Source organism: Podarcis gaigeae (genome assembly GCF_964106915.1).
Source record: "Podarcis gaigeae genome assembly, chromosome: 1".
NCBI classification, from domain to species: domain Eukaryota; kingdom Metazoa; phylum Chordata; class Lepidosauria; order Squamata; family Lacertidae; genus Podarcis; species Podarcis gaigeae.
The window spans coordinates 79,526,066-79,549,171 of NC_139678.1; the positions used below are offsets into that span (position 1 = coordinate 79,526,066).

The 23,106-nt window shown below is 43.3% G+C and overlaps 1 protein-coding gene across 1 annotated transcript; it reads left to right on the forward strand.

Annotated features, from left to right (window-relative positions):
• Positions 1-1,548: 1,548 nt before the first annotated feature.
• LOC310852230 (uncharacterized protein) lies at positions 1,549-21,201 on the forward strand. The gene is made up of 4 exons (XM_083755321.1): positions 1,549-1,946; positions 3,506-3,670; positions 18,365-18,574; positions 20,597-21,201. The coding sequence occupies exons 1-4, from the start codon at positions 1,689-1,691 to the stop codon at positions 20,828-20,830; spliced, it is 867 nt and encodes a 288-aa protein (XP_083611447.1). The 5' UTR covers positions 1,549-1,688; the 3' UTR covers positions 20,831-21,201.
• The last annotated feature ends 1,905 nt before the right edge of the window (positions 21,202-23,106 follow it).

The window sequence follows — 23,106 nt, forward strand, 5'->3', positions numbered from 1 at the left end:
TCACTTAGGTTCACTTTATTCCTGTTCTCCACTTACCAAGGAACCTGGGGGTTTTGCTCAAGCACGAAGACAGACCTAGGTAACAGTTGTTTTTTGTACTTCCAGAGATGGCAAATCAGCCTGCCTATGTTTCTAGTTCCCAACAGATCTTGGTGCAACCTGAAACCTGCATAGCACCCAACAAGACTCACTTGCATCCCTCCTACTTCCTCTCACACTCTGTCTTGACTCTTACCAGACACAGATGACTTTACCACCAGTCAATTTGCCTTTTCCCCACCCACCCCCACATCACTTTCATTACCATCTAGCCCAAGATCCAAAGAACTCAAAAACTAGCACACTATTTTGTGATATTTTGATGGGCTTGCTTTAAAAAATGTGGCACTGCCCTAATATGGATTTTGGAATCTTAACTATTTTGCCCACTAGAAAGAGATGGTTACCAATAAAGAATGGAGGATCAAGTAGTGACTTGCACACGTTAGTTATCGAAGATATGTTCTGAGAAGTTCTCCTCGCAGGTGTCTCTGTCTGCGGTGTGAGTGGGAAGCAGAGAAAGGGCCGTCTCCTCTGCGGTGGCTACCAAACAATAGAATGCCTTCCTTCAGAAGTTACCCCAGTACAGTCACCAACATTACTATACAGTGGTACCTCAGGTTAAGAACTTAATTCATTCCGGAGGTCTGTTCTTAATCTGAAACTGTTCTTAACCTGAGGTACCACTTTAGCTAATGGGGCCTCCCGCTGCTGCCACACCGCCGGAGCACGATTTCTGTTCTCATCCTGAAGCAAAGTTCTTAACCCGAGGTACTATTTCTGGGTTAGCGGAGTCTGTAACCTGAAGCGTCTGTAACCTGAGGTACCACTGTATTTCTGGTGCCTGGTGAAGTATTTCCCCAAGCTTTAATTTTTTAAAAATATATATAAATATTTTTAACACGCTGAAAGGGTAAGTGAATTGGTAGAACTGGAAGGGACTCCGAGGGTCATCTAGTCCAACCCCTTTCAATGTACAAAATCTCAACTTGTGGTCCTCCATCCAATTTGAAACCATATTGAACTCTGCTTAGCTTTACAAAAGTGATAGCAGTTATTGTTATTGCTGCTGAACTGCTATATTTTAGCATTACCTGTACTTATATATTTGCTGTTGTTTTCTTAAACTGTCCTAGCAGCTCTGCTGGAGGGTGGTTATACATTTTTAAAATAATTATGAGTGAACAGTTGTATAATTCGCAATTTAAAAAAATAGGTGGGTTGCAACTTCGATAAATTAGAGGTGTATCAGAACACCAGCGCGTCATCTAATGCGTATATGGTCCTTAAGCTACAACAGCCATACTGTATTAATAACTTTTTTTAAGTAATGCTGATATATTTTAAAGTATACGCTTGCAAAAAGGAGAGAGCGCGCATACTTCGGGGGCGGGGAGCGGGAGGATCCCTTCTCAAGTCAAGAGCGGGGCATGCCGCGTTACACAGAGGGCAAACAGTTCACACATCCGCCTGCCCAAGTCCCCCGAATTTGGAGGTTCCACTTTTCTGTGCTGAGAAACAGGGAGCGCATCCACGCCTCCCCGGGATAAAAGCCCGGCAGCTCCGCCTCCTCCCTCCGCCTGCCTTTCACTCCCCGGATCGCTGCCCCGCGAAGCAGTTCTTCTTGAGACCCAGTTGCAGGCGAGAAGATGGCAAGCGGCGCCCACTTCCCTTTGCCCGGCCAGGCCAGCGGCGGACTGCCGCGCTACGAGGAGCTGAAGGACGAGCACGACATGGCCATCCTCGACCCCGCGGGCGCGTCGCCTGGCTCCACCGTGATCCACATGCACAACCAAAGCCAAGTCTGCGTGGCGCCTCCCCGCGACCATATCTTGTGGTCGATCTGCACCATGATGTACTGCAACTTCTGCTGCCTCGGGTTCATGGCCCTGGTCTTCTCGGTTAAGGTGAGAAGGGCAGGGTGGACGAGAGCTCCGCCGCCCATGGGACGCTCCCACCCCTTCCTGCTCCACGCTCCATTTGCCCTCTCGTGGGTGGGGGACGGGGAGGGGGCGTAAAGCCGGCGGGAGGCGATCAGGACTTTAAAAAAAAAAGTTTTGGATGCTCAGAAGTACCTCCAGCCTTCCCAGGAGCCCTCTCCTATCCGTGTTTACTCGGAAATGAGCCCCGTAGAAGTCGATTCAACTTTTAAAAGTATCTGTAGGGTTGTTGCTTCGCTTGCTAGAGGGAGGAGGGGAGACATTAATCCCCTCCTCTCATTGGCAAGAAGCAGAGGAATGACGGCATTGTTTCTTCTTTCCCAAGTTTTCAGAGCCGAGATTTAGATTTAACCCATGGGGTAAAGTATAGCTTTAAACCGGGCCCACTTACGCCTTTGAACCAAAACTCAGCCCTGGCTACAAAGTCTGGCGGATCAAGCTAGACTGTGATGTGTCCATGTGTCAGCCCTGTGTTGATGTATAAAGCTGGGGCGGGGGTCTTATTTCCTGCAAGGAAAGGGGCATGGGAGGGGAGGGAAACCTTTCCCCCAGTTGGCTCACTTCCAACATTGAAATTGCCTGGGAGGAAAGATTTTAAAACAAGGGAGCACAGTGAGGGAAAACAGCATTTTGCCCACCCCCCTGCATCATCTTGTGTGTGTCTGCATGTGCAACACGTGGGGGGGGGGGGAACACCCATCCATCTGGCTTTATGTATATAAAAATAGGCAACCTTAAGGGACTGATCAGGCAGCTGCAGCCTAGCAGTACCCCAGCATCGCTCCGGTTTACATTCCACACTCAGTGTCTGTGCCCTTGCCTTCCACTGGTGGTAGGGAGCCTCAGTCAGTAGAACATGAGACTCTTAATCTCAGGGCAAACGTTACGTTTTTGGGCTAGATGACCCTCAAGTCAATTCTATGATTCTATAAAATGTGGAGGGAAGTTGCTAGGGCAGGGCAAAAGCTAGCTGGTCTCTAGGAAACTTGGAATTCAGTTCTTAAATTTGCTGGCCACCTGCTCTGATTGTTCGGGCAGCCTCTTTCTCCACAGCTTAGCACTGAAAAACAAATATCTAAGACTATCTAAGCCCCTGAGGTAGGTGTTTTCTACACTTCAATAGTAGAAAACTTTGTTGTATATGTAGCTTAACACAGAAGAGTCAATGACCAAAAACCAAGTCCATTTATCATCTGCAACACGGATTTTTCTTTTAGACTGCTTTGTGTGATTGCAACATCTGTGGGATTTCCCCCCTATCATCTTAACTTTAATGTGCAAAAATAATGATCTGCAAGGGCAACAACAGACCAATAAGCCACATGACATGAGAGACATAACTAACAACTGGCATAGTGACATCCTTTCTGGTGTGTAAAGATCTGGTTCTTCTCATAATTTGGCTGCTGCTGATCAGATAATAAGATCGTATAAACCCAGAGGTGTGGGAGCAGCTCTGCACAAGCAGCTTATCTTCTAGCTTGATTTCAATCGCTGACTTTTGTTTCTTTCTTCTTTCTAAACAGGCAAGAGATCGCAAAGTGGTTGGTGACCACAGTGGAGCTCGCAGCTATGGTTCTACTGCCCAGTGCCTCAACATCACAGCTGTGACCCTGTGCATTGTGCCCATTGTCATTGTCATCATCCTGCTAGCAACAGGGTTTTTCACTCCCCAATTTCATAATGGTTATTAGGAAGCCTATGGAGAACCATGTCACAGACGGGTTTCCCTTGTAAAACCACTCACTGCCTTTTCCCTTGCTGCCAAGGTTCCCACTCAAGTCACTTTGTTTGAGGGTAATAGTGATGTTTTGCTTTCCAATGACATGGGTGTGTAGCTGGTCAAAGAGCAGCCCTTATATTGAGAATATGGTACTTCCAGTGATGTCTCTCTAGTGCTTGCCAAGACGGAGCTGAATAAGCATCAATTTCAAGAGTTGCCATGCTGTGAATTGTGCATTAGAGGGATTCCCCCCCCCCAAAAAAAAACACATGGCTCTAGTGCCTCTTCTCTCAAGTTATTTTCCTAGCATCCAGTTTTCTCTCTTGCTGGTACACATGGGGACCAAGTGACATGAAGATTCATCTCCTGTTCCTGATGCAAGGAAGACAAATTATCCAGTATTTACACCCCCCCACACACTTCTTTGTAATAAGAGATGCTTGTAGTTTGTTTTTGCAACCTATCACCGTAATACATTTGCTTAAAAATATTTTTAAAAACAAGCTTGTGAAGTTTTTGTTCTTGTACATGTTTATTAACAAAGAAGCTATGCACACCCTAAAAAGAAGGGCTACAAAATGAGTTCCGGTTGTAAGGATAATAGTTTCCTAGGATGTGTTTACACTCCAAAGCCATCCAAATAATGTTCTTTTGCCATGGTGACTATGGCTGTGCTGGTGTTACAGGGAAACAATTAAATGGTGCCTGTGACATCAGTGCAAGCAGAGTTACAAGTCTTGCGGCAGTTAGCTGTGCCATTTCCACCCCAAACACAAAGCCTGCATTCATCCTCTCTGTGCTTGGCTACCTGCTTCTAATTACCACCAAAAACAAACTTTAGCTATCACTGAGAGGCAGGGCTAGCCCTCTTCCCAGCCATGTGGCAATAGATGCCCAATTGTACAATTAAAAAAATCGAAGTATTCTTCACTTGGAAAAAGCACAGCATCTAGAGTCCTAGTTGTAGGTGAATGGGAGACTGGACTGAGTGATTATGTAAGAAGATTCAGTGATGAGTTGTAGTAGGTTTCATGATACTATATGAAACCAATTACTGGGGACAGTGTCTCACTAGAGGTCTTCCAGATAGAGGCTGGACAGACAGGTCTGGGAGGGGGAGTGGAATCTAACTCTGCATTTCCTGCATCAGGCAAGAGACTTGATCTGGCAGTGCAAGAGATTTTGGCACCTGAGGCAAACCACAAAATAAGGTGTCCCAGCCAGGGAAGAAAGGGTAAGTGATGTTCTACACTGGGAAGGGTGGGAGGAATCAAACCAACCTTACTGATGTGGAAATCAAAGTGGTGAAGGGCCCCCACTCTGAATCCTGCTGGGCAGATGCAGAGCCCAGGCAACCCCCACCATTTCCTCCCTAGGGGTGCAAGGTGACCAGCAGTGCCTCCTATTTGCTTAGAGGCTGAATTGCAGCAGGAGGGGGTGGAGTGGCCACCAAAGATGCAGCAGATCTGGCCTCCAAGGAGTGTGCACCAGCAGTGAGCAATACGTTCCTTACATGCTGGATCTGTGGATCCTGCCACCTGAGGTGGTTGCCTAACCTTGCCTCATGGGTGGGCTGGCCCTGTTAAGAGGCATTTAAAATTATGTATGATGTGGATGGATACCTCCCCCACCTCCTGCTTTGCTCATAACACCAGAACCTAGCTCACCTGGTGAACCTAAATGGTGGGAGATTTAGGACAAACAAAAGGAAATACAGTTTTGTATAATGTATGTTAATTTAATGAATTTGCTGCTACAGATGATGTCCAAGAAGTGGAGACTGGACATATAGCCTTACCCTCTGTCAGTTTGTCTTAAGATCTTTTAAAGTTGGTAGCCATCACTAGATCCCGTGGGACACAATTGCACTTGTGACCAAAACTGACCTTCAAGCACATATGAAGCACATTTCCCCTCAAAGAATTCTGGGCACTGTAGTTAAAGGTTGGTGGGATTTGTAAATTACAGCGCCCAAAAGTATTGTGGTGGGGAATGTGCTTCAAAGGTGCTCTTAAAATGGGAGAAAATGTATTAAGGGGTGACTTCAATTACTCCACATAGGCTTTTAAACTTGTTCATAAATGATCTGATGTTATGGCAGGTTAAGCAGTGAAGTGGCCCAATTCGCCCATAGCAATTAGGGTCATAAAAACTGAAGGAGACTGTGAAGAGTGTCAAAATCTCTCTCCAAACAGGGTTAAAGGGACTAAAAAAAGACACATGGATCAATGTAAGTACGTGTAAATGATGCAATCCTTATTTGCAAATATTTACAGAACTTTTTGGCTCTTGAGGAGATGTAGGGCAAAGTAATGACCTTGTACTTTGTGACTGAACAAATGTAGAACGAGGGGCACTTTCCCCCATCAATAAACATCTATATTATAAACTGTCCCATGATCCTCAGATGAAGGGAAGTATAGAAATTTAATTAATAATATAAACAGCATCAACTTTTCAATTGCAGTGGTATCTCAGGTTACAGACGCTTCAGGACAGACTCCACTAACCCAGACATAGTACCTCGGGTTACGAACTTTGCTTCAGGATGAGAACAGAAATCGCAAAGCGGCAGTGGGAGGCCCCATTAGCTAAAGTAGTACCTCAGGTTAAGAACAGTTTCAGGTTAAGAATAGACCTCCAGAATGAATTAATTCTTAACCCGAGGTACCACTGTAAATGAAACCATATTACACACAAAGCAAACAAAATGCTTTGTGCTAAATAGCACAAGGAAGAAATAGAGCCATGTGGGAACCATGGAAACAACCACAATGTTGGATAGGAGTCTCCCACTCACACCCCAAAACCACTTTCTGAACTACCCTCTGCACTGAGGGCTGGAACCATAGCAAAAAACCGCACTCCTCAGTAGTTCAGAAGGTCATCAGGGTTGATAGTGCAAAATAGTGGCAATAAGTTCAACAGAATCAATATGGCTGCATTTCCCCTGGTTCAGTTCCCAGTGTGCATTGTCACCAAGGTAATCCTCATGATTGAGAAAAGGTCTGGCAATGAGACATAACTACATGTTGAAGAACCTTGACCAAGAATGGAATGTGGAGACTTTGCTAGATTCAACATGGTGGGATTCTGAGAGAGCTGCTTTAAGAGAAGTATTACTATTGCTGCCTAAGTAGCTGGAATAATGCCCCCATCACCCACTCAACCAAGCCAAATTTATTGTGGGTTTCCCAGGGGCATTTGGTTGGCCACTGTGGTGAACAAGATCCTGGACTAGATTGGACCAGTGATCTATCCAGCAGATCTCTCACATTGTTAACTACACATTGTGATAATAATGGCAGCCCTGTGGTGTGTTGTCACTCTCAAAAATATGCAGCACAGCTTATCCTGGGTCCTGATGTGTGATGCTGATAGTAAAGCAGCAAACTTTGCTAAATAGGGGTTGGGAGGAGATATTTTGACACCCTTTAAACTGGTCCGTACATGCTGCTCATCACCTGATGACTGCAGCATGCAAGCAGTCAGTTGGGTCTGTGAATAAAGTCATTGCAGATCAGAGAAAAGAAAATACACAACACCTCAGGCACAAGGCCTTTCAGTGGAACCCATTCACACATTCATCTGTGAGTCATCAAGAACTGTTGTGTAACCAAGTGATAAACAATCAAATTATATCTATACATATGTAAGCTGGATCATAACGAGCAATCAGTTATATTCTCCTGGCTACATGGCAATAGCTTTAGTTATCAAATCACTGTTTGCAACTGAGCCATTGATAGGAGATATTTTCATTTCCCCCGTTTTCCAAAACAGTCCTTATTCCAGAACAAAATAACTTCACAGACTGAAAGGTGAGGGAGAATAATCACTTCCTTTCCATGTCTGTCAACTTCAATGGAAAATACTCAGTACTCACTAGCACAAATTATGTTAACTTTTGATATGGCAAACTCAGTATCAGAGGGTGGGGGGAGTCTACAAAGAAAAGCCTTTTGCTAGCCTGACCTGAAGGACAGAAGAGAATGTAGAGAAGCACAGCCCATTTTGTAGGGTGCCCATTTTGATGCTTTTTTAGTATGGCAAAAATAAGACTTGGGTGCTGAACACCTGGCATGCCACAATATGTTACCTTGTTTGCTTGGTGCACCATAACTTATACAGGCATGGGTTAAACTTATTTGTAGTAACAACTGAATAGCTGAATAACTGAGGGAGAGGGAGAGGCTGAGTGAACAGCCAATTTTTGTCAGAGAAAAGCTGGAATTAATTACGAGTAAATTCTTATCTGTATAGTCATGGCTGGTTCCTTTGCTTTTGAGCTTTGGGAGTTGCAGGAGTCATCAGACGGCCAAATCTTTGATCAACAACTTTTCTGTCCGATTTTCTCTGCTCTGCTTAAAATATGCCAACCCTAGCTATCTATAAGACCTATGCCCTCATCTGGTTAGGTGAAGTGATGGCCAAAGTGATGATGCTGCATGGTGTATGAAGAATGTATGAATGCTTGCTTGGACTTCAAACCATAATATTTCAGTAACTAGTAACTAATAATTTATTTAAAAAGTTATCCAATTAAAAGGTATCTGGAAAGCTAGTCAGGCTTTCCTTTTAGAAATGTGTTCCAAAGTGGAGTCTTGTATATTCTGTTATAATTTACTCCAGGAAGACCCATTTATCCTAAATAGAACCCAATAAGACCAACATGTATATAGATAGAAAATATTTGTTTAGAATGTGATCCCATTGAGATCCCAATATTAAATTGTGCAGGAAGCTCTTAGAAATATGAAATAATCAATACATTTTTGGGGAAAATTCTAATCATATTAATTTTTAATCACTTTTGAAAATTTTAAATTATGCATATTAACTTTAAAGTAAATCCATCATGTGCCATATCATATTAAAACTCATGAAGTTCTGAAGAGATTGGTATTTTTAATTTTGAAATATCTCAATTCTGGGCTGAGCTTTTAAGGTTTTTGTGTAGTCTGGCAAGGCCAAAATTGTCAATTAAAAAAAGAAACCAAACCCTCATAACTCAAAAACAATATGAGATTTTTAAAAAATTCAGATTCAGACTTGGTTCTGATCATTCAACAAGTGTACAAAATTTTAAGAAAATTGAACCACTTGATATGGAATGACCTACTTGGTACCCCTGGAATCTTACACTGCTTGAGAATTGGGTAGTGTGTAACAATATATTGCCTAACCAAAAAGTTGACATCCCAAGAAAAGACACGGGATTGTTAGGATTATATATGGCTTGTTCCTGGTTGGAGACGAGAGGAGTTCTCATTCATGATTGACCAACTTGCCCCCCCCCCCACCTCTTCTAAGAATCCTGATGCCCTAGTCTTTTCTCTATTGATCTCCTTTTGCTTTGTGAGCAGGGTTTCATCTGTTGCTGCCATTTAAATGCAGGGCAGTGGGGAACATGAAGACACACACACACACACACACACACACACACACACACACACACACACTGCAATAATACACAAGGACCCTGTGTAGACAACTCAAGTGCACTTTTGCTCCCCAATCTTCAATTGCTATGGATTCACAGTTGGTGCAGAACAGCCTCCCTGTCATGGTATTCCTAGGAAATTTCTCTACCCATTTCATGCCTGGTCTCTACTTGAGTCCATAGAAAGGAGAACTCGAAGCAGAAGAAAAGGACCTGGAACAGACCCAAGTTCACTAGTCCTTCTCCTTTCTGCTGTGAGGTTTCTGGTGAAATGAGAGGATGCCAGTATCTTTACACCTTTAACACACTGGAAACCTTGGACCAGGTGAGGAGAAGCCGAAAACACGCTGGAAGACTGTGTTGGGGCTTCCCGTATCTACTATTGTGGGCTGCAATATTGCCAACCTACTTTTCTGCTCCAGGCCTTGGAGCGTGTCACAAAGGCTTAGGCATTGTACCTGTGCATATTCAGAATGGATTGCATGAAAAGAATTCTCAGCACCATAATCCACTGCAGTTGGGCAAAGCATACCCTGTGACTGCCTCTGCAGATAAACTGGCAATTCTTGGAAACTATTGATTCTTATTTACTGAGCAACACTGCAATTCACCACGTTAGCTTTGGTTCCAACTGGTCCTCCCTCCCCTCCCTTATAAGGGAAGGAAGAAAGCAGGTCAACACATGTTCAAATTCATGTTTATATTTGCAGAAATATTTTCTTTTGGCTACCTGGTACTTGAAGCTTGGAATTCTGGCAAACTGTCCAACTTAACTATCATCATGGGGATCCATAGGATTTTTTTTCCAGAAGAGAGCAAAGTAATGTTTCAAACAAATGTAACTAATGCCTGACCAGGGGAGAGGCGTGGGAACACCCAGCCTCTGAAAAACTTGTACTCCATCCAGCTATAGCCCTCCTTTGTTTTTAGTAGGTAGACCTGGCATCCAGACAACACCTCCCATTCACTGCTGAGACCCTCTGTTCCCCCCAGGTCCCCTTCACCTCCGGCAACTCTTAATTGCTGCTACACTCAATCTCGTAATTACCCCCACATTTCCTAGGGGAAACCCCCAACACACCAGAAAACCAATACTGAATTACATGAAGAGTTGTCGTACACTACTCTAACTCAGTGTTTTTCAACCACTGTTTCGCGGCACACTAGTGTGCCGCGAGATGTTGCCTGGTGTGCCGTGGGAAAAATTGAAAAATGCGAAAGATTTAAAAATAAAGTACATATTTTATAATTTTTCATATTTCTGTTTACTTACTATTTCATAATAAAGTAATTATAAAATACTTTCTTTGTGTTTATTTGATTCCTATTCAAGAGAATTACTTTATATATAGTCAATATAGGCACAGAGTTAAATTTTTTAACATTTTCTAATGGTGGTGTGCCTCGTGATTTTTTTCATGAAACAAGTGTGCTTTTGCCCAAAAAGGGTTGAAAAACACTGCTCTAACTTATTCCTCCAACCCCCAACAAAATGGGTATAACAATATTGGGTTTCTCTGCAGGGCCGGCATATCCCACGCTCTGTCACAGCTCTGCCTCCTCCAATATGGATACCATGATGGCTTTTTATCTGCATTAGCAGAGGAATTTCTAAAATGTTTACAAATTCAGGGGTTTAAGACCAGAGTTACAAAGAAATTGAACTGCTGCTTTTGCTGCTACCTGTCGCTTCTGAGTTGATACACGATTCTCTAATCACAGCTGCACTAAAATTCTGGATACCTGAATTGATTTTATGAGGTGTGGCAATCACATCTTCACCAGGAAAGATCAACCTAAAAGGCTTTAAAATGAACTAAAAGTTTCCTTCTTCTTCTTCTTCTTCTTCTTCTTCTTCTTCTTCTTCTTCTTCTTCTTCTTCTTCGTGTTTCACTTTAGCCCATAGGCGCCGACTCCATGGGGCCTGAGGGGGCCCGAGCCCCCTCAAAAATTCGCCCCCCCAATAATTTAAGAAAATTATTACCGCAAATTTCGCTCTATAACACACAGATTTTTTCTCCTAAAAAGTAAGGGGAAATGTCTGTGCGTGTTATTGAGCGAATGTGTGGTCCCTGGAGCTGACTCGCCGGAGCGCAGGGGCAAAAATAGGCAAAAATCAGGCAAAAATAAGATCGGGCGGTCGGGCGGAGGGAAGGCGGAAGCTGCTGCTTTCCTGCATTCTGCCTCAGGGTCTTACTGCTCACCTGCCTCTGTTGCTGCGTTTGCTCAAACTCAACAAAGAGCAGGGAATCCCCTGCCCTCCTGGCAAGCAGAGGGTTAAGGAAAGGATCGAGTCCTTCCTTCTAAGAGAGAGAGAGAGAGAGAGAGAGAGAGAGAGAGAGAGAGAGAGAGAGGGCTGGCTTGGGGGGGACTTTTGCCTTCCTTTCCTCCCCCCCACCCCGTTAAACTCCTCCCCTGCATTCTTAGCCAGCTGCTTCTCCGCACACCCCTCTTGTGCTTCTTGTCCCTTCTGTGTTTTTCCTTCCCTCTCCATTTAAAACGTGGTGACAAAGCACGGATCCACATGGATCCTCAGGATTTTTGCATTGGGTCACCCCAAATTCACGATCAGATCACATTACATGTCCATGGCTACAGTCTGTACCAAAAAAATCACGCACCCACTGTTACCTGGGGCTGCAATGGTGCAACAACGTGGTTACAAAGCATGGATCCACAGGATCTTTGCACTGGGTCACCCCAAATTCACCATCAGATAACATAGCATGTCCATGGCTACAGCCTGCACCAAAAAAATCACGCACCCACTGTGGCCTGGGGCCACAATGGTGCAAAAACGTGGTTACAAAGCACGGATCCACATGGATCCTCAGGATTTTTGCATTGGGTCACCCCAAATTCACCATCAGATCACATAGCATGTTCATGGCTACATCTTGCACCAAAAAAATCACACACCCACTGTTGCCTAGGGTCACAGTGGTGCAAAAACATGGTTACAAAGCATGGATCCACATGGATCCTCAGGATTTTTGCATTGGGCTACTCCAAACTCACTGTCAGATATTAAAAATCTTTATAAAATAGAGAATTAAATAAATACAGAATGTTAAATTTTAAGTTTCGAAATATTAGTACTAGTTTAGTACTGTATTTCTATATTACTATAGTACTGTATTAGTTATTTTCAAATACTTAAATATTTTTAGGGTGTAAGACCCAATTAAAGCCCGTTATTTACATACAGTATTACAGTATTTACATACAGTATTAGGCATACTGTATTAACTTTATTAACTGTATTAAAGCATTAACTTTGAGATATTATTTTTATTTAATGAACCCTCAGCCTTATTCAAAGTAAGCTTAAATTAGCTATTTCACTTATTAATCAAAGTGCTATTACTGTGCGACAGCAATATTTTATGTTTTATTCTTTTAATGATAGTTTAGGATTTATTTAAGTATCATTTCAGTCTTTTCAGAGCTATATATTCACTGCTCTGTAATAGTCTATAAGCATAATTGTTACTGTAAATTAAATTAGCTTTTTACGAAAATACCGTGCGTGTTTATGTTTTGTTTCTTTTTTCAAAGCCAAAAAGTGTTTCAGGCTTGTCGAGTTTCCCGGAGTGTGGAGTTATAGAGAGTCGAGTTTTCGGGGTTCTAATGTTGATCATATGACTCTAAAATACTTTTAAAAAACTTTAAAACTCACTAATTTTCATCTAAAATTTAGAAAACTTCCCGGGGCAGGACCCCGGTATGGCCCCCCCCCCATATTTTTTATAAGTCGGCGCCCCTGCTTTAGCCTTCTTTTCACTAATTCAGCTGGGAGGACCCTCCCGCCCAAGGCCTAATTAAACCTGGCAAGAGTCCAGAGGGCCATTTCCCCTACACACCTGACATAGAGACCAGGAAGTTACCTGAGTGATTCAGGCTGAGCTGTTTCACCGCCCTTGTTCTATTCAATGGGCTGTTCAGTAAAGTTTGGATGCATTATGCGAGAGTTGTAAGGAAATGATTACCACCTGCTGAGCGCTTTCTGCTTCTCTTGACCCTCAAGTCCAGCACCGACAAGGATGCTGACTGTGAGGCCACAGTTTCACCAACTAAGGAGCCAGACCAGATCAGGGGTCACTCAACCTGCGGTTGGCAGGCAGAAACCCACTGAATTAGATAAAACAGCACCAGGACCCCTCAAACTGCAGACAGGAACCTCATGAGCAACTTCTGCTGGGCATGAGACTATAAAAAGCCTTGCTGATCAGCCCAGTGGCCCATCTAGTCTAGCATCCTGTTCTCACAGTGGCCTACCAGATGCACGCAGGTCCTGCTTCCCATAGGCAGAAGCACTCTTCCCACCTGCAGCTCCCAGCAATTGGCATCCAGGGGCATGCCACCTCCAACAGTGGTGGCGGAGCATAACCAATGTGGCTAGTAGCCATTGATACCCTTATCCTTTACAAAGCTGTCTCTATTCCTCTTTTACAGCTATCCAAATTGATGGCCATCACTAGCTCCTGTAGGAGTGACTTCCATAGTTTAACCATGCACTGCGTGAAGAAGTTCTCTTCTCTCTGCTGACTCTTCCAACATCCTATTTCATTGGTTGTCCCCCAGTTTTAGCATGAGAGAGGGAACACACCAGGCGACAGGCCACAAAGCACAGGGAAAGTGTCTTGCCAGGGGACTGTCCCGCTAAGAGTTCTCTCAAAGGGGGAGTATCTTCAGAGCCACCTGGAGAGCCCACCCCACTTTTAAGGTCAGGGCTCTATTCATCTCTTAAGTTTGTTTATTCACACTCCTGCCACCTAGCCTGCCCCAGAGTTTTCAAATCTTCCTCTCTTACTGTCTTCTCTCTCCTTGGTAACTGCTTGCTGCTGAATGAGTCTTCCAATAAGCTTTGTCTAAACAGAAGTGGAATTTATCAACTTCTTTAAAACAAGAAGTTTTATAAAGGGGTCTGTTAATATAGAATTCTGTATGCACTGAGTGTTAAAACAAAGTTATTGAGTTTATGTTGAATTGAATGTTGTTTTGTTAAAGAAGATTAGTTTGGATTTCTAAAGGCTTTCTTTCTTTCTTTCTTTCTTTCTTTCTTTCTTTCTTTCTTTCTTAGTGAAATAGCTGTGTGTGTGTGTGTGTGTGTGTGGTGGCCAGTCTGGGACTTAGCAGACCCTCAACTGGCAATGAAAGCTTGTTTTCCTCTAGAGTGGAATCTCTGGAGAGTTGAGAACTCATACTTTCCAAGTGCCTCATTGAGGTGAATACATGGCTGACACAGGATTAATCAAGATAGGTTTCTCTCTTTTTGAAGCTCAAATTGAAATGCTGTGATGATACGCTTAGGCTCAAATGTTTCATGTAGCTTCTTTGGCCCATTAAGGTCTGCATTAAAAATGTCATACAGGCTACTTCTGCTATCTCAGCCTCTATTGTAACATTGAGAACTTTGTGTGATTTGTCAGGAAAAGGTTCTCTGTATTCCAAAATTATTTCCTACATATTAGAAATATTGGTTGCTCTTCTTTCTCCACAGAGTAGTAGGGTAGTAGGGTCAGAGGGGTGTCTTTGGCAGTGGGAGAAGAAATAGGTATGCTCGATCAGGGTCTGGGGTTCTAAGGGATCCTGGAATACTTTGCTGGTTTTTAAGCAGAGGTTGGATGGACATCGGTTATGTATGATTTAGTTGAGATTTCTGAATTGCATGAGGTTGAACTAGATGGCCCTCAGGACTAGATTACCCACAATAAAACAGAACACCATCTAAGAAGTGCAAAAGAACATGACAATTAATCCAGACTCTCTAAAGCAGTCCACTTCCACACTTTCTTATGGGATACAAGCCCACACGAACCATGTTTGACATTCCCTTCCTGCTTGATACCATAAAACTGGTATAAATGATATATTAGAAACCTTGTTGATCTCAGCTTTTAAGATCTATCAAATTGCAATTATTGTCCCCCATTTATATACCTTTTAGGTATTTATCATGAAACCAAAGTACCAAACAAGGACAGGAAGTTTTGAAGAAGCTACCACAGCTGCTGCCAGTGTAGAGCTGAATTTAACAGATGAACAAAGGACGCCACTGTACAGCCCCTTGAAACTGAAAGAAGCATACCACAGAGTGTTGTCATAAGTTCAGATGGAAAAGGTCAGTCTATCTGCTTTCTCACAAATGAAATCTCTGGGTTTCTCTTCTTTCCCATAGCTCACAAAACAAGAACAGCTTTGATGGCAGAAATTCTGTCAGTTTCAGACTGCAGCGCATTTATTATAGTAGCTGAAGTTCAACCTAAATAGCTCTGCTTCTGGCCTGGGCTTTTGAAAGATTATGTTTCATTACTTTCTACTTAGTCTTCTAGAATAAGGGTGCAATCCTGTACTCAGGATCTGCTGGTTGAGGAGCTGTGTTGGAAGCTTCACCAGCAGTGAAAGCAAATGAGATGGGGTGGGATGGGACGGGGGTAGAGCACGCTCATTCTAACACATTACCCCTCCACATACAGTATTTGTTAACTGACTACATCCTGCTAAGATTCAGAGCCAATCTGAAAGCAGCATCTATTATGTTTTTCAGATCATCTGTAATCACAAACACACACATTATTTAGTGTAGGACTCAACGTGTCATATATCAGAATTATTCCAGGAATAGAAAAACTACAAAAACTAAGGGTGTTCTTCTGCCAATGCAATGGTTTGACATCACCCCCCAGAGGAGTCTCTCAAGACAAATGGTTGCCAACAACAACAACATTAATCTTCCCACTATCATAATCTCAGGAAACAGCAACTGCCCTTTCCTTTGCTCCGACTGTCCTTTTCCTGCAAGACTAGTACTGGGCTGACCACAGCTGCTGTAGGAGATGTAGCACTGCACTGGAGATGGTATTTACCGTATTTTTCGCTCCATAAGACACACCTGACCATAAGACGCACCTAGTTTTTAGAGGGGGGATGCAAGAAAAAAAAATTCTTTAAAGGGAGCACTGAGAAGAGCCTCTATGCATCCCAGGCACCCTTTCAAGAGCCACGTGGAGCATGTGTGCGGCGCTTGCAGGCTTTTCCCCGAGGAGGAAAAAGGGTTGCCCTTCTCCCTCCTTGGGGAAAAGCACCCAAGAGCCACACACACACTCTGCTTGGCTCTTTAAATGGAGCGTGGCTTTTGCGGGCTTTTAAAGGAGATGGGGGAAGGGACAGAGCCGCGCGCTCTGTCCCTTCCCCCATCTCCCGCAAAAGCCAGCAAGAGCCACGCGCTCTTTAAAGGGAGCGCGACTCTTGCTGGAGGTGGGGGAAGGGACAGAGCGGCTAAGCCAGAACAGCGAGAGGGAGCGCTGCACAGCAATCCCTCTTGCTGTTCTGGCTTCTGGGATAGCTGAGCAGCCTGCATTCGCTCCATAAGATGCACACACATTTCCCCTTACTTTTTAGGAGGGAAACAGTGCGTCTTATAGAGCGAAAAATACGGTAACCCTTTTCTCCCATGCAATTTCCCCAAACTTTTTTTATATCTGCAGTGGGGGTTGGGGAGAAACATAGGCACAATATGTGTATCTGCTGTTCTTGTGGGGTGGTGGTGCAAAAAGACAGCAATACCTTCCCCCCCTCCTTTACTGTTGTGCAGAAGAGGAAATTTCAGTTTGTAATGTCAGTTGAAACTCTCTCTTTTATACAACTATTAAAGGTACAAGCACTGTTTCTTTTGCACTGGGCTACCCTAATCTCTTCCACTGCAAAGCTAAAAACACTTTCTTCAGGGTGATTCAGATTGGTCTCCTCTAAACATGGTGCTTTGAGGAAAATCAGTCCCACACACCTCAATAATTAAGATCACATCTTCACATCAGTTGAGAGATATGATCATGAATCTACCATGTCTTGTGTGGTTTGGTCATCAGGAGAATTCTTCACTGTAGTCCTGCCCTGGTGTTTTGCTTTGTAGCCTTTCAGCTGCTGCTGGAAAACGTTCTGCTTTATAAACATTTATCAGTTTTTATGATTATCTAAGGAAGTAAAGAACTGAACTCTGAGCCAAGTAAATGTTCTTTATTGAATCAGGCTAAAAAAATATTTTCATGTGTACTCAGATTGTAGAAAAGATCAAGCCTATGCAGGCTTGGATAGCTAGTTTCTAGATGTTTATTTTCTAATGCAGAGTTCTCAGCACTGGGAGTAAAGTAACCTCTATAAAATATGAGCCTGCTTAAGCCCAGGACAAAGAAGCAGGAAAAAGGAAATATGCTTAATTGTGACAAATGTCAAAAGAGGTCCCAAATTAGACCTGAAATCTGAGTACTCCATGGACATGTTACAACAAGAAGAAATTATCAGTATAACTATCTGACGTTCAGAAGACATCTGAAGGCATCCCTGTTTAGGGAAGTTTTTAACGTTTGATGTTTTATTGTGCTTTTAATTCTGTTGGGAACTACCCAGAGTGACTGGGGTATAAATTATTATTATTATTATTAGCAAAAGTTTGTTAACCGCCAAGTGGATATAGATAAATCAATAGGGTAAGAGAAAGGGACTTTTAACTAGATAATTAAAGCTGGGTAAAGCAGGAATAGTGTCATACAAGTGGTTTCTTTCTAAAAAAAATGTTTAGGGGCCCTCCCATTTTCCTACTCATATTGAAATACTGCCCCTTAATGTGGCCAAACTTAGATTCACAAAACGTTTAGGGGTATGTGTACCCCTGCATCCCCCAGGTTTTTCCCCCCTTTAAATTTTCTGGGAGCCCCCAAGAGAGTGGGGCCCTAAGCTATAGCTTGTTTAGCTTATACCTAAATCCGGCACTGTCTGTCTCATAGGAATATAATTCCCCCTTTACTTTCTGACGGTACTTCTCAACTCTCCCACCTTTTTTAAAAAAACAACACTACGCTAAAAGCTTGCTGGCGAATTACCAGTGTGTGAGATACACGGCGGTTCCTTTTCTTTAGGCTGCTGCTAGACAGCGCGCGGGATAAGAACTGGAGCCTCCCCAGGCCGCGTGGCCCGAGGACCGCCGCTGAGCTTCCCCCGCGGCTCTGGGAACAAACCCGCCTTCCCTCCCGCGCCCTCCAGGGATATATATCCATTGCCCTGTTCGCCCTGCTCGGGAGCAGGACAGAGGCCCCAGCTTCGTGCGCCAGAGGCCGCTCCTGACTAATCAGAAGCCGAGGAGACCCTCCCTCACCCTCACGGGCGGCGGGATCCTCTTCTTCCTCCTCCTCTTCCTCAGCAGCCTCCCGCCAGCACTAGCAGCTCTCGGCCACCATGGAGCTGGAAAGTGCCATGGACGTCAACCTGAGGCCCTACAGCGTCGAGATGATCGGCGGCGACACCATCACGATCTGCCCTTACCCCTTCGTCGTCGAGCAGCCCAAGGACTACGTGCTCTGGTCGCTGTACAACTTCTCCTTCATGAACGCCTGCTGCCTGGGCTTCGCGGCCCTCGTCTACTCCATCAAGGTGAAGGCGCCAAGAAAAGGCGGGAAAGCTCCGCCAGTAAATCCTCCGGCCGTGTTCCCTCCTCACCCCTCACTTTAGTGTCCGCCGACGGCCCCCCCCCACCTCAAAATGGCTGGGCAATGTTTTTGTCTGGCCCGGAATATATTGTACACCCCTGCTCTTGCTTCGTTTCCTGCCCTTGCTAGAACAACCCCTCGCTTTCCTCCTAGCGTTGCCCTTTCCAAGCAGCCTTTGTACTTTTCTCAGCAACTCTGGGAAAGTAGGAATCCAACAGCTGTGGCTCCCTGGTTCCCTTTGTGGTGAGAAAAGCCTCACCTGTTGGATTTCTGCCAGTTTGTTGTTGTTTAGTCGTGTCAGACTCTTCGTGACCCCATGGACCAGGTATAAACCCCTATCTGGAATGTGTTAAACTCTCAAAGTTCATCCCTGTGCGCTTTCCAAGGAATTTCCCCCCCACACCCCCCCAAAGACATTCAAAGCTGTGGATTCATTGTGGAAAGTTCCCCATCTCCTGTAATTCCATATCCACTATAGAAGACATACTTTTCTTTTTTATCATTTTTCTACTAAAAAATTAGGTGTGGAGGACATTATTTAGAGGCACATGGCCTGTTTTGCTTGAAAGTATTAGCATTCAGCAGTATAAATTACTCAGTGACACTGAAGCAGTAGGCAAGGCTATTTTCATGTTCTCTAGCTTTGAGATGGATGAGTTTCAGAATACAACTCATTCGTGTGTGTATGGGGAGAGAGTTATATTAATAGGATTTTTGGTACATTTGAGAAGAAAATGCCCTCCAATCCCTCTTACCGCCTTAGTTATTAAGATACAGTCTTGGGCACCATTTGGGGATTGATAGTTAATGTCTGCAGGGGTCTCCAGCTGTGGCACCTGTGGGCACAGTGACACCTTTGAAGTATTTTCTGGTGCCTTCAACACCCCTGAGGCTCTTCCCGCTTACTGCCTCCTTCATCTTAAGGTGGTAGTGTGATGGTGAGGGTTACTGTTTTCTCCCATGAAAGTACCTTTGAAGGAGAAAATTGGAAGCTTGACACTCTCACTTCCTCTTTCAGCTGTACCGTAAAGTATGTGTTTTTTCAAGGCTCAGGGCAATTTTACTAGATTCAACTTTTACAGAGATCCCTTGGGAAAGTGAGGTGTGTGCATTGTTTGTGTGCGTATCTGTGTTTTGTGAAAGTGGGAAGTGAGAAATGGTATAATTTGTTTCTAGGTTCCACTTCCAACAATGATCCCCTTGTTTCCTTTGACTAAACTGTAAAGATCACAGATCCAATGGTCTCTGGATCTGAGACACATAATCTTATAGATCTCAACTTTTAATTTATTTTTTTTTACAAGGAATCTCCTTAAAGCCACCATCAAATCATCGGTCACCTCTGTGTCCATAGTCTGAGATTTGTGGGTGGTTTTGTTGTCATCCTATGCAAAAATCATGAGGCTCCGTGTTTTAAATAAATGTTTTTTGAGGTAATAGGAAGCAACACACCTGTGATAGTTACTCTTCAGTCTGTCAGTATAAGCTTTAATCATGGGGGTTGGGGTGTGTGTGGCTTGTATAAAATCATGCACATTCAAGAGGATACATTTAAAATTTACTGGATCTGATTTTTGCTCATGGAAAAGTAAAGTGAATTTGAAGGTGGGCACATGTGCTTCTGTCTGTCTTGGGAGAGAGGAAAACAGGAGTTGGTTCTTATTACAGTCTCAACATTCCAAATACTTCCTTGGGCCTAGAAGGGTTGGTGGGCTCTTATTAAAAGAATATGAATGAAGACAGATGATGCTGAGGCTAGAATAGGATGCAACCTTTTGGGAAGCAGGAACTTTCATTTTGCACAATCCTTTGGTCACTAATAGCACTGAACAGGAAACTGTAGATTTGATTATGATTACACAACAGCCATGGAAAGTCCATTTGAGCTTTAGGTGTTGTAAGCATGTGCAAATGTTTCCAATGTTAATTCTCATTTGTTTGTTTGAAAAAATTCTCTCCCCTGCAGGCAAGGGATTGTAAAGTCGCTGGAAATGCTGAAGATGCAACTAGATATGGCAAGAGAGCCAAGATTCTGAATATCGTTGCCATAGTTCTGGGTGTCTTGTTGTTCCTTTTGCTCTGTGGCTTGATTGCCAGTGTTTTAATAGCTTTACAAGAAAGAGTCCAGAAGTTGTTTAATGAATACAAAACGAACATGGGGGATGTTTTTGGATCAGGGAGTGGATCTGGGGCATCCTAAACAAATCTTTAAGCACTGGCTATCCTTTCTTCTGCTTGTGAAAGTGCCTGCCCTGCTTGTTCATTTGCCAAGGCATGAGACCTTCTGCAAAGCAGTACTACTCGCATTTATGAAGATGTACTGCCACTGATTGCCTGCCATCCAGTTTGAGATGTTTATTGAAAAAATGCAATGCTTTTATGAGCTGTGATTTCTCTGTCCCAAGCTCTGGATTTGTAGAATTTCCAGTTCTGTTACTCATGGGAAGTGCCATATTCATTTGGTTTTTCAGTATTTTGGCAAGTTTCCAATTCAGTATGTGTATTAGAGCTTTCCTTGATTGAAATTTTACATTTGATGTGAATTCTAAGAAAATAAAACATATTTTGTTATTCCGTGTAAAGTTACTCTGTTAATCACCCATCAGAGGGGCATCTTTTCCAACTGGCAGTTTGTTGAGCTCCACCAAGACCCAGCCAGCTCCTCTTCCAATGTTGACAACCTTGGCTGTCTCCTCCATTGAAAATGAGGCTTTCACACTACTTCCCACGGCCTGTGGAATTGGACGGAGCTCTGGCAGGAAGAAAGAGAATGCCAAACAGTGAAGCAACAACCGTGTAGTGTGGTTGGCTTTGCTGCTCATTTGGTTTTTCCGCTTGTTCACTTGTCCAGGTAAGAGGGTACTGCTAGTTTGGCCCAGCTCAGATAACTTGTTTCTTGTGGAAATCCAGCCCAGGACTAGAGAAGGATGAGAGAGGGAAAGCTTTTAATCACCCCTTCTCCGTCTCCCTCTGACTACACAATGTTGTCCAGATGGGGAAGCTTGCACACTTGACATGTGAAGGGGTGGGACAAAAGGAGTTACTCAGAAATCCAGCAAAGATGAGGATATCAAAGTTTTGGTGCTGGCATGTGGCTGGAAAACGTGGATGAAGAGATGGACAGAGGAGATTATAGGGTTGGATGGGAAGGTGAGAAGGGGGGCACACTAGAACACAATCTATTTGGGAACTGTTTGAATACAGTCCACTCTGTTTTTTGGAAATTATTCTCTTTATTTCTGCGAGGCCAAGAGATGGGTCTTGCTGTCTGGACAGCCCAGGACATCCATGCACACTGCCCAGGCTTCTGTCCTGGGGAGGTTACTTCAGTGCTGCTAACACAGCGGTTTGACTTCATCCTCAGAGGCACACTCCATCATCTCTTGAGAAAGACAACAAGAACAAGAGTACCTAGGAAGCTAGTTTTTAGTGTGAAAAATGGGATCTTTATTCCCTCTATATTAATTTGCTTGAATGAGAAAAGGGATCATTAAATTTTAAATCAGTTTCCACAATCTTTCCCAATCTTCAAATATATTATGACCTATGTCTTGTGCCCATTTAATCATAACTGATTTCACCTCCTCATCTTTTGTTTCCCATTCTAGCAGAATACTATATGCGCCTGTCAGCAACTTTACTTTCCCTTCCAGAACTTCCTTCTGAAATCTAGATGTCGTGTAACTGAATCCTTTCTTATTGTCTTCTTTGTAAATCTCATGTAATTGCCAATAGTGTAACCAACTCCGAAAATGCTCTTTTATTTCCTCATAGTCTCTTAATTTCCATTTTCCTTCTTGGTCCTTTAACAAGTCAACATACATGAGCCACTTTCCTTTCTTTCCAAGTAGTTTGAGCAGTAAAGCTTCATGTGGTGAAAGCCACCAAGGGGGTCTTGTGTTCTAGTAAAGTGCAGCTTTACTTCTTACACTTTCCCATTCAGCTAACGTTAAAACAAAAGCAATAAAACTGTATTAATATAATATAAAGAATTAAATGAATTATTCCAGAGAAAGCAATTCAGTTAGTTACTAGCTACATTTAATTCCCAGCATAAAAAAAAAATATCTACAGTGGAAAGTCCAGAATTCTGAAGTAGTATTCCAGATAAAAGTCCAACACTTTCAAACAAAAGTTATAGGTCTATAAGTAAAATTAGTATTACCAAGGGGCAAAAGAAAAAATTAAATTAGGAAGGATATAAGTAATAGAAGTCTAGTAATGGGCTTTTTTTCCCAGCCAGAACACACTGTCAGACCTTGGATGGAAGTTGGCGTGGCACATGTTTTTGGCACTTTTTAAGGTAGCCCGATGTGGCGCATATTTTTGGTGCCCCCCCCAAAAAAGTTCAACAACTTTGGCACTGCCACCCTTAAATCAAGTAAAGAAATAAAAACACATAACTAACTGACCAACTGCATCACAGATAGCTTGGTTCTGTGCCCCCCAACTTAAATTCTGGCTAAACTCATGAGT

Coding starts and splice junctions, on each gene's coding strand:
- LOC310852230 (XM_083755321.1), top strand. CDS start 1,689: ATGGCAAGCGGCGCCCACTTCCCTTTGCCCGGCCAGGCCAGCGGCGGA. Junction 1,947..3,505: donor CCCTGGTCTTCTCGGTTAAG/GTGAGAAGGGCA, acceptor CTTTCTAAACAG/GCAAGAGATCGCAAAGTGGT. Junction 3,671..18,364: donor CCCAATTTCATAATGGTTAT/TAGGAAGCCTAT, acceptor CGCCAGCACTAG/CAGCTCTCGGCCACCATGGA.